The sequence below is a fragment of the Dasypus novemcinctus genome, chromosome 20 (assembly GCF_030445035.2).
Source record: "Dasypus novemcinctus isolate mDasNov1 chromosome 20, mDasNov1.1.hap2, whole genome shotgun sequence".
NCBI classification, from domain to species: Eukaryota; Metazoa; Chordata; class Mammalia; order Cingulata; family Dasypodidae; genus Dasypus; species Dasypus novemcinctus.
Window position 1 is genome coordinate 25,031,133 of NC_080692.1, and position 11,272 is coordinate 25,042,404.

General features: G+C 45.9%; 1 protein-coding gene across 1 annotated transcript; it reads left to right on the plus strand.

Moving 5' to 3' along the window:
- Window positions 1–1,010: 1,010 nt before the first annotated feature.
- Window positions 1,011–10,366, plus strand: C1S (complement C1s). The gene is made up of 12 exons (XM_004448476.5): window positions 1,011–1,381; window positions 2,212–2,378; window positions 2,607–2,814; window positions 3,004–3,181; window positions 4,023–4,148; window positions 4,623–4,822; window positions 5,041–5,194; window positions 5,570–5,685; window positions 6,066–6,144; window positions 6,680–6,808; window positions 7,459–7,533; window positions 9,118–10,366. Exons 2-12 carry the CDS (start codon window positions 2,356–2,358, stop codon window positions 9,915–9,917), a joined length of 2,088 nt encoding a protein of 695 aa, XP_004448533.2. The 5' UTR covers window positions 1,011–1,381; window positions 2,212–2,355; the 3' UTR covers window positions 9,918–10,366.
- The last annotated feature ends 906 nt before the right edge of the window (window positions 10,367–11,272 follow it).

The following is an 11,272-nucleotide window of genomic DNA, read 5'->3' on the forward strand; positions in this document are numbered from 1 at the left end:
GGGCACTCCCTACGTGCATCAGCACTGCGCATGGGCCAGCTCCACACGGGTCAAGGAGGCCCGGGGTCTGAACCACGGACCCCCCATGTGGCAGACGGACGCCCTAACCACTGGGCCAAGTCCGCCGCCCATGTATAGTAGTTTAGAGTCTTCAGTTGTTCCACTTACTGTGAATATCAAAATGTATACTACCATTTGATCATGGCATGTTACCTAGCTCCTCAGAAAGTACTACTTAAGAGTTGGCCCATGCACAGTATTGCCTTTTATTTATTTATTCATTTAAAAGATGAATTTTTTTTACTTTCCCCTCACCACCCTTTGTTGTTTGCACTCGCTGTCCACCCTCTGTGTCCATTTGCTGTGTGCTCTCTGTGTTTGCTCATCTTCTCTTTAGGAGGCACTGGGAACTGAACCTGGGACCTCCCATGTGGGAGAAAGGTGCTCAATCGCCTGAGCCACCTCAGCTCTCTGTTTTGTTGTCTCTCATTGTCTTTCCTCTTTGTCTCTTTGTTGGGTCATCTCGCCACGCCTGTGCGTCATGCCAGCTCACCTTCTTCAGGAGGCACTGGGAACTGAACCTGGAACCTCCGGTGTGGTAGGCGGGAGCCCAGTCGCTTGAGCCACATACGCTTCCCTGTATTGCTTTTTCAAAATCTATACAATTTTGAATTTCAGAACACATCTAGCCCCAGGGGTAAAGGATAAGGGACTGCAGGTTATATTTGAATTGGAGTTTGATTGGTGGATGGACTTTAGATGCTTGGAGATGTGGAAGGGATTTTAGGAAGAGGAAAAAAGCATCACCCCACACTAACCTGTCTGGGTTGAAGTCACTATCCTGCCATTAAACTTACTTTAAGGGCAGAGATGACCTGCATTTCCGCTAACTACCCTCCCTTAATTTATGACTGGTAACTGCCGGAGGGCTGGAATTTCTGCATTTGGCTTCTTCCCCATGCTATAACCCCTCCTTTTCCCACAAGTCACCTGACTTCCCTGAAAACCCTGTAACACACCCTTTGGCCGAAAAAGAGCGTTAGGCAATCAGTGAAATTCCCCATTCCTCCCGTTTTCCCCGCAGCCCTGGATGGAGGCGTCCCGAGCCTGGGAGGAGGATGCAGTTCAAGAGCAGAGGGCGCTCCAACATCAAGCCTGAGTTCCCGCTCCCTGTGCCGTGGTCCCCCAGCCCCCTCTGTTTAGGGCAGGGAATTTCAGACATGCACATTCGGGGAGAGAATCTGAACAGAACCAGGCCAGGGAAGTCGGCGGAGGGGCGTGCAGGGGAGCGCGCTGTTCTCCCGGGAGCCGGCAGGGCTGCCCCGCATGTCCGCTGGCTGGCGAGCGGGGACTGGCCCTCCTGCGCCCCTCAGCTTCTAAGGTAAAAAGGTTAAAGACGAAAAGCAGAGCTTCGAGGGAGGGGATAAAGAAAGGCGGAGAAGCCCACGTAGGAAGGCTGGGGGCAAAGATGGAGGGCTGGAAGGAGCAGAACAAAAAGAGGGCGGACGATGGACCACCTGTTTCTTGTAGGTTGACCCCACCCATCCCCACATCACCCGGATCCTTACTACTGTTTTCAGGGTTGAAAACATTTTATTTTGGCAAGATTTTCCAGGAGCTGTGGGAAAGATAACTTGTCTTTTTAGTAAAGGAAAACAAATCCTGGTAAATGAGTGTAGGAATTTGGGGGAATACCTTTTCTTTCCTTTTATGTTTCTTGTCATCTGGCTGCACCCTCCTACTCCTTTCCCACCCTTTCTCTGTGGGAGGCAGCACTTCCTCTGTCAAAGCCCTTCTCCCGAGTTACTGCCTTCCCAGTGGCCATCAGAGGCTCTGGGAGCACCAAGAGGAGTGTGTGCCAGGATAAAGGTGGTAAAGCGGGCTGGCTGGAAGTGATAAGGGGAGTCACTGTAAAAGAGGAGGGAGGTCTGTCCTAGGAGGCTGGTGAGGATGGGCAAAGACACCTGAGAACCTGAGTGGAAATGAGAAGTTTTTCTTGGGGGCAGGAGAACAGAGGAAGAAGAAAACTGGGAGAAGGTCCTCATACCCTTGGAGAAAAACTGGGGGGAGGTCCAGAGAAGCAATGGGAGGATACGATTTAGTGCTAGTCTAGAAAATGAAGTAGGACCTGGGAGGGCATGAACGGATGGGTGTCATGGGGTGACAATGGGGGACATGGTTCTGTTTAACGTGCGTGTTATTCTTATGAAGGTGTACCTGAACCCCAGGTGACCCCTCACTACCAAAGCAGGTGCCCGTGTTTGTCAGACAAATACAGCCAGGGCTGCCACCTCGTTAGCTCCAAAGTCCAGAGGTGCAGTGAGCCAGGACCAAGAGGCGTGCTTCTGACCAGGGATGGACACATTGCCAGAGATGTGGTAAGTCATCAAGGCCCTACTGAGATGGACACGGACTCCATTCCCTTCATCTTCTTGAGAAAACTTCTCAGATCTGGTTTGACCTAGGACTTTTTGCTGTATTCTCCCCTGCGGCCTGCTGACTGCCCTTTCCCTTCCCCCCCCCCCTTCTCTCTGTGACAAATGCTAGAATCTGCATTAGGTCCTTGGTACCTGTGTCACCCAACTCCCTGTGCCTTTGTTTTTCAGGTGCATTGTTCTCTTCTCCCTTTTGGCATGGGTTTCTGCTGAACCTACCATGTATGGGGAGATCCTGTCCCCTAACTATCCTCAGGCATACCCCAATGAAATAGAAAAATCTTGGGACATAGAAGTTCCAGAAGGGTACGGGATTCACCTCTATTTCACACATCTGGACATAGAACTGTCAGAGAACTGCGCGTATGACTCAGTGAAGGTATATTATCAGCAGATAAAGATTAGAGAGAGAAGATTAGGGCTGGGGTGATGGGTGAGAGGGAGGTCGAGTGGAATGCCACAGGTGTTCAATGACTTGGGTTGGATGGTCCTAGGCAAATGTCCTTCCCTTTCCATCCCTTTCTCTTTGATCTCCATACCTTTTCCTCCGTTTTGACTCTTCTTTTAGATAATGTCAGGAGGCCGTCAAGAAGGGATACTCTGTGGACAGAGGGCCAGTAAGAATCCTGATTCCCCAATTGTAGAAGAGTTTCAAGTCCCATACAACAAACTCCAGGTGACCTTCCAGTCGGACTTCTCCAATGAAGAGCGTTTCACTGGCTTTGCTGCATACTATGTTGCCGTAGGTACATATCATGCTCTGTCTATGCCTTACTGATACAGCTAAAGGGTTAGAAGCAGGAAAATATAATGAGCAGTGCAATGAATGAGGATTCTGTATTGTTGTGTCTTGTTGGCTTAGGTCACTCCATGAATTGCCTTTGTGAAATTCAAACACATGAGCATCTTAGTGGTAATGGTGATAATAATAATAATAGATAATAAATAAGTGATTTATTGAGAACCACTAGGTACAGCACATGGTAATAGGATTTTACCTATGTTGATACAATCTTCACTTCAACCCTTCAAGGTAGGCCTAATTATTGACAAACATAAAAGGATAAGGAAAGTTTGGACTAGAAAGTTAAATAACTTGCCAAGAATCTCACAGGCAGTGTATGGTATTCAAACCCATTCAATATATAGCAACAAGTCAAATTCTATATTCTTCTATACCTAGCTCCAGGTTAAAATGAAGTTAGAACATCTCATAAAGCCCAACCATTGTTTAGATTTGACAGATGTTTCAACATCATACAAAGTAATAAATGTACAAATTGTTCCTCCTGGTAGAAGATATCACCATGATGGTGAGCCTGCAGGGTATTGCCTCTGGCACTGGAATAATGTATGAGGAAGGTCAAGGGTGGGGTGTTGAGAGCTCCTTTAGAGCTGTGCAATTGTAGGACACAACTCTGGAATCTCACTATGTAGGAGTAATGTAGAATACTACCATCCTGAAATGTGGTTCAGGGCTTTAAGCAACAGGCCTGTCCTTTTCTTTTACCTTTGTAGTTTTGGGTTTCACCTCATTTTTCCTTCTAGGTCTTTGTCCCCAACCTCAGTCTTTCTCTACCCTTTTAGATATAAATGAGTGCACAGAGTTTGCAGATGTCCCTTGCAGCCACTTCTGCAACAACTTTATTGGTGGCTACTACTGCTCCTGCCCCCCAGAATACTTCCTTCATGACGATATGAGGAATTGTGGAGGTGAGCTTGGCATCAAGAGGGGAGCATATCCCCTGGAATTTGGAAGTTTGAGTCCACAGTGGTGGCTTTGTCCATGCTTCCATTTTGATTTTTGACTCTAGCTTTGATTTGATCTCTGTCCTGAGTTATCCATATGCTGAGGGGGAGCCAGAAGATGAGGGGGAGACAAGGCTACAGGATAAGGTTAGATAATTAAGGAAGAGAAATAGATGCCTGTGAGGAGTCCATCTGGGCTGTTCATAGCCATGAAATGCCTTACCATAAGCAAAGTGATAAAAACCCAGTAGGCACTGGATATATCTACTGAGACCTACTCGTGTGTAATTGGTGCATGTGGGCTCCAGTCAGAGCACCGTGCCAGGCTTGTTTGAATGATGCACTGTCAGTTCATGAGAGAAGGAATCATAGAAGAGGGCAGGAATGCTTTTGCTTAATCCTGTATTTGATTCCCTCCTTTCTCTTTTTCTCCCTTAGTCAATTGCAGTGGAGATGTATTCACTACACTGATTGGTGAGATTGCAAGTCCCAATTATCCTAATCCATACCCGGAGAATTCAAGGTGTGAATACCAGATCTTGTTGGAGAAGGGGTTCCAAGTGGTGGTGACTATGCGGAGAGAAGATTTTGATGTGGAACCAGTCGATTCTTGGGGGAATTGCCCTGACAGTTTAGTTGTGCGTGCTGGATGATTCATTTCTTCCTCCAATTCACATGAAGAGATTTCTCCTTGAAGGCAAAATTATCTTTCCTTCTGTTCCGTATTTCCCTTTTGTTCCTTCTTCCTAGTTTATATTACGTTTATTACCTCCCTTACTTTTATCTCCTCCCTTTTACTTCCTTCCTGTAGCTTTTTCTGTTTCTCTTCTGATTTCATCATTTTGTTTCCTTTTAGTTCATTGCAGGAGATCAGCAATTTGGTCCTTACTGTGGTAATGGATTCCCTGGACCACTAAACATAGAAACAAGGAGTAATGCTCTTGATATCATCTTCCAAACTGACCAATCAGGGCAAAAAAAGGGCTGGAAACTTCGTTACCATGGAGATCGTGAGTATCCTAGAAGTTGCTCTTTGGTTGGTGGTACCAAAGTTCCTGGACAATATAGAATCAAAACATGTAGACTGTTGTGCAGATAGCAATCCTGAGATGCCCCATGTCCTCAGGAAGATCTAAACCTGTCAATGGTTGCTAATAATACCTCAACCTCTAGGAATCTTTCAACTGGAGTTGGAAATATAGGCAACTTGGGATTCATTAGTTAGTAATACCATATTATTTTAGATATATTCCATACTGGAATGTTAGACCTGAGGACTGAGTACAACTGAAAGATTTTTGAAAGTGTGAGAATTATGTAAATAGAATGGAGATTCCTCAACTATTCAGTAATTTTTTTTCCTTCCAACTTCCATCCTCTCCAAGCAATTCCCTGTCCTAAAGAAGTCATGGCCAATTCTGTTTGGGAGCCCGAGAAGGCAAAATACGTGTTTAAGGATGTGGTGAAGATAACCTGTCAGGATGGGTTTGAAGTTGTGCAGGTAAAGTTCTTTTTTAGGGCCTCTTCCTAATTCCTGACCCCAGGTGAGGATAAGCATGGAACAGTCCAATTATTTACTTCATGTCCTTGTTTGAGCAAAGTAGAACATCTTTTCAATAAGCAGAACAGCTCAGGATCTTCAGTCCTTCCTTGTGAGTCAAGGGCCTTGTTGGCCACCTTGGTATTCTTTCTCTGCCTTCAGGCTTCCTGGGAAAGGGGAGTTGTCTTTCAGCCCCAGTTCCTGGGTGCTTTGGACATTCTACTAAAATGTCCCCCAGGTTTCTTCCTTATTGATCCAAGGCCAGAGATAGATTCCATTTTTGGTTTTTATTTCCCATGTAAGTTATGCTTCTCCTTAAAATGATGCCTGTTATTCTCCAGGGAAGTGTTGGCTCAACATATTTCTACTCTACTTGTCAAAACAATGGAAAGTGGAGTAATTCCAAACTGAAATGTCAACGTACGTATCTCTTCAGAGTGGGGACTTTTTTTTTTCCTTTCAAAGGAAATTGAAAGCTCACACCTAGATTCAAATGTATGGTTTCCTCTTAGGCTTATGAAAGAATGGATTGGGTTTCCAAAGGGAAGCCAGTCATGGAGGCTTCTCTAGTCCCAGCCCTGATCTGGTCTATGACCAGCCAGACTAGTAGGTTTTTTCCAAAGAGAGATGGGCAGTGGAATGGTAGAGTTAATAGCCCCATGGAGTACATTCTTGGCTTCCAGAGGGGTCTCCACAAACCCCTGAGAATGAGGTTCCTCCTTGTAGCCTTCAAGAGGCCATCAGAACTGGCAGGTCTCAGTGGGCTGGAGAGTTGATGCCAGTTGGAGGGCATGGCCACGGAGAGGATGGTGTGGGGAGATTCATCCCAGGTGTGCTTATGGATGTGGCTCTGGGAAAGAGGAGAAATATGGCTGGGAGGGTGGAACTGGCCCAGTGACTCTTCCTGGGAGGGACTAGCTGTTCTAACCATCACTCTTATGCTTTCCTCTTCTAGCTGTGGACTGTGGCTCTCCTGAACCCATTCACCATGGTAAAGCTAAAGATCCAGAAAGTACTTTATTTGGGTCTGTCACTCACTACACTTGTGAGGAGCCATATTACTACATGCAGAATGAAGGAAGTGGTAGGTTTCTTTTACTGGCAGAAAGAGTGTTGGAGGGTGATTAGCATAGTCTTCCTAGATTGGAGAGAGGGTGGAGAGAAATGAAGGTGATGGGACAGGCATCTGTTCATTCTCTTGGCTTAGTCTGAGGATACGGTTTCCATATGGAGTACTCTAGGATAATCCACAGGGAATCTTAGAGATCACCTAGCTCAGCCTCCCAGCTATAGCGGGAATTCTCACTTAACATCCATTTTATAGGGCCATTCAGCTTTTGATGAATTATTTCATGTAAAACCCATAGGAACAAAGTTTCCAGCTTCAAAGAACCATACTATAATGCTGGCTCTCATGATGTATAGGCCTTGGTAGTGCTGGATGAATGGCTGGATGAGAGACAATACTTCCCACAATGCTGCCCACCCTCCATTTGAAGCACTTTCTCAGTCTCTACCGAACTCTTTTACCTTCTGCTTTGGAGGGTCTTCCTTTCCTTCCCTTGGCATGATGAGGCCAGAGGGATTGCTTGGGAGACTCTCAAGCGTCCTTTCTAGCTGCTTTGATCTGACCCCCTCCTCAAATCCTAGACGAGCAGAGGCTCTGAATGAAAGGAGGGAATGGAGGAGAGAAGACATGGTGGTGATTGTCCTGTGTCCCTTCTGCTATTCCAGGGGCGTATCGCTGCACTGGCAATGGGAGCTGGGTGAATGAGGAGCTGGGCACAGAGCTGCCAAAATGTGTTCCAGGTAATCAGGGCTCAGGCTTGGGCACAGATTGTCACTGAGTGCCAGTGAGTGGGCAGTCACCTTCTGGAAGTAGCTGTAACCTTTGGAAAAGGAGTTAGAAGTTCTGGGCTATCAGAGTCCAGCTCAATGAAGTGACAGCAACACTGGGGAATGGCCTGCCAGAGCCTTGGGGGAATTCCCTCAGGCCCGCTGAAAGGAATGGAAAAGTCAGACAGTGACAGGGTGTCAGAGTCAGGGCCAGTTAGGGCTGGTAATGTAGATGCAGTAAGGGATGTAGAATTGCTAAAACAGGAGAGTTAAGAGTGAGGAGTCAATACTCAGAGACAAGACTAGTTGAATAGAATAGGTATTATAGTAAAAGTCTATATGGTGAAGAGTAGATGTAGCTCAAGCGCTTGAGTGCATGCTTTCCACATACGAGGCCCCGGGTTTGATTCCTGGTACCTCCTAAAAACAAAGCAAACAAACAAACAAATGAGAAAACCAACTTAGGGGAGCCAGTGTAGTTCAGTGGTTGAGTGCCAGCTTCCCACATACGAGGTCCCAGGTTCAATCCCAGCACCTCAAAAAGAAAAAAGTCTATATGGCAACAGGATATAGAGGAATAGAAGAAATGAGGGGTTGCAGGCAGATCAGAGTTGAGTAGAAGAGACTTAGGCAAAGCCAGAATTATAATGATGATTCTGATGGTAACACCAGTGTTATTTAGTACTAGGGACTGAGCTAATTCCTTGCAACAGCCCTGTGAAGTATGCATTATTAGTCCCACTTTACAGATGAGTGAATTAAGTATAAGTTCAGAGTTAATCAGTGGAAGGGCCAGACTTTGAATCCAGGTCTGTCTGAGTCCAAAGCCTGTTATACTGAAATCAGAGTCCATTCAGGCTGATCAGTGAGGACTTTAGGTAAATCACCTTCATCTGAAATAAAATTCAATTTCAGTTGTACTGGGTCATGGCAAAGGGACCATGCCTAGAACCAGTCAAGCAGACAGAGAGAGCAAGAGGAAAGAAGGGAACACTCTCTTTACCATCACTTCCCAGGCTGACCTGTGGATTAGGAGGAGGGACTCAGGGGGGACTCAGGGGGGACTCAGGGGGGACAGCATTTAGGACTTCAGTAAAGAAGGCGAAAAGGGTTTTGATCTGGGCATTAGAAGAAGGAAGATGGCTTGACTTCTCCACCATTTATGGGGGGAAAGGACTTCCAGAGACTGTTTTTCCATCACTGGCTGCCAGTTGGGCCCCTGACCTTACATGCAGAGCCTGGGAATGAAGTGTGCCTCTGCAGAGCCTTTGAGTCAAGCTGTCGCTAGCGGGAGGCACTAGTAATTCACGCATTGGCCAAGTTTAACTAGCCTCTCCTGTGAGCTTTCTATGTGGCACTGGCCAAAGGGTGATGTTTGGTCCTCAGATAAGATCAGGATAAGTCAGGTACTGAGATGGTTGACCAAACACAGGGTTGTTTATATTGTGCAAGGAAACGCCATCTCCCTGGCAGGTAAAAGTATTTGAGTGATTTGAGGATTTGCAGGCCGGCATCTTTTTCCTGCCCCCTCCCCACCTTGTTCTTCTTCCTTCCTAGTCTGTGGAGTCCCCAGTGAGCCTTTTACTGGAAAGCAGAGGATATTTGGAGGATCGGAAGTAAATATTCGAAGTTTCCCCTGGCAAGTCTTCTTCTCAAACCCAAGAGCTGGTGGGGCGCTTATTGATGAGTACTGGGTGCTGACAGCTGCCCACGTCGTGGAGGGAAACAAAGACCCCACAATGTATGTTGGGTCCACCTTAGTGGGTACCTCAGCTCTGATGAGAGCCCAGATGCTCACTACTGACCAGGTGTTTATTCATCCGGGTTGGAAAATCCTAGATGACCCAAACAAACGAAAGAATTTTGACAATGACATTGCGCTGGTGCGGCTGAAAGACCCAGTGAAAATGGGACCCACTGTCTCCCCCATTTGCCTGCCAGGCACGACCCCAGCGTATAACCCCTCAGAGGGAGACCTGGGAATGATCTCAGGCTGGGGTCGAACAGAGAGAAAAGATCATGTTTACAAACTCAGAGGGGCAAGGTTGCCCATAACCTCCTTAGCAAAGTGCCGGCAGGTGAAACCCAAAAATTCCCAAGTGGATGTGAATACCTTCGTTTTCACTGAGAACATGATCTGTGCTGGGGGAGAGAAAGGGGTTGATAGCTGTGACGGGGACAGTGGTGGGGCCCTAGCTCTACAGGACCCCAATGAGGAGAACCCCAAATTTTATGTAGCTGGCCTGGTGTCCTGGGGTCCCCAGTGTGGGACCTATGGGATCTACACACAGGTGAAGAACTACATTGACTGGATAATGAAGACTATGCGGGAAAACAGTACCCCCAGCAAGGAATGATGCAGACACATATAGCTAGCCTCTCCAAGGGGCAATACCAGTCTCTTCAGTTCCTCACGTTTCCATTATTTCACTCTGACTTCTTGGAGTGAACACTGTGGGAGTATGCTTTAAATTGAACTTGATTGTTGGGATACCTGGATGGAGGGAACATTTGATCATGGCATTGGGTTGGTCACTCGGGGGGTCTGAATCTGTGGGGTCCTTTCCCCTGAATTCCTTCTATAGATAACTACATGGGAAGGGCACACCTATCTTGCACTATTCCACCGGGAATCCCCTTTCCTGATGATTGCCTGGTTGTACAGTTCTGACTCTGAAATTTACTGTTGGGGATGCCTTGTTTTTTGTTTTTGTTTTTTTTCCCCTTATCATCTGTTCACAAGTCCATTTACTTTATCATTCTCAGTGTCCACTATCTATTACAATAAAGCATGTTTATAACTCAATTCTGGCTGACTCGCCTTATTCCACATCAAAAACTTACTACCAGAGAAGGGGAGTGGGGTGAGAGGGTTGCTGTGCTGTGGAAAATTCAAGCATCTACCAGCTAATCTTTGTCTTGAAAATAGGAAATCAGCGTTTCTCCTCTCTTCCAAATGAAATTTACTAAAAGAAAGGGGTCTAAATATTGTGAATTAGCATGAACATCGTGACACGGGCACCATATTCTGCTTTCGAAACTCCCTAAACAAACATAAATCTTATATAGAAATCCACATAAAACTGTTAGCTTTTGACTGCTTAGGATCTACTTGAAGTAAAAATTAATTGTCCTTTAGTACCAGATTGTATAAATGCAGGATTATGACGATGATACTAAAATAAAAAAAAGCAAAAGAAATTCAGCATGTTCTTATCTGCTTCTTGGTGGTTTTGGTCAATTTGCCTGTCTGGCAACAATGTCTTGCCTGGATTGAACTCTGTAATAAGATGCTATAGCTGAGAGTCCCAGTTAGGACAGACCCAAAGACTATTGCTTTTATTTTCTAGGGGAAGGGAATTGAAAAAAAACCCAAAACATTAAGAAACTCCCAAAACAACAACACCAAAAACCGAAAAAAAAAAAACAAAACCCATAAAACTCTTCCTCCAAAAAAATGATTGGTGATGAAAATTGACCACAGAATAGAGACCAACATTTTTAAAATCTGAGGACAAGACAGCGATCTTAGGGTTGGGTGGTGGTTGTTCTACTAGGGTGTCCTATGAAAGCTGAGGACTCAAAGCAAGTGGTCAGGGGGCTCTGACCTCTTTGATGTGGCATGTGGCTCTCAGGAGAACAGTTTTTGTCAGAAGCCAAAAGGGTGGATTTGGGACCCATCAAAAACAGACTTTGATCTTTCATAGACCAA

Excerpts from the sequence above, each read along its gene's own strand:
- C1S (XM_004448476.5), top strand. The coding sequence starts at position 2,356 with ATGGACACATTGCCAGAGATGTG. Across the intron at positions 6,145-6,679 it reads TTCCAAACTGAAATGTCAAC|CTGTGGACTGTGGCTCTCCT; the intron begins GTACGTATCTCT and ends TTCCTCTTCTAG. Across the intron at positions 6,809-7,458 it reads CATGCAGAATGAAGGAAGTG|GGGCGTATCGCTGCACTGGC; the intron begins GTAGGTTTCTTT and ends CTGCTATTCCAG.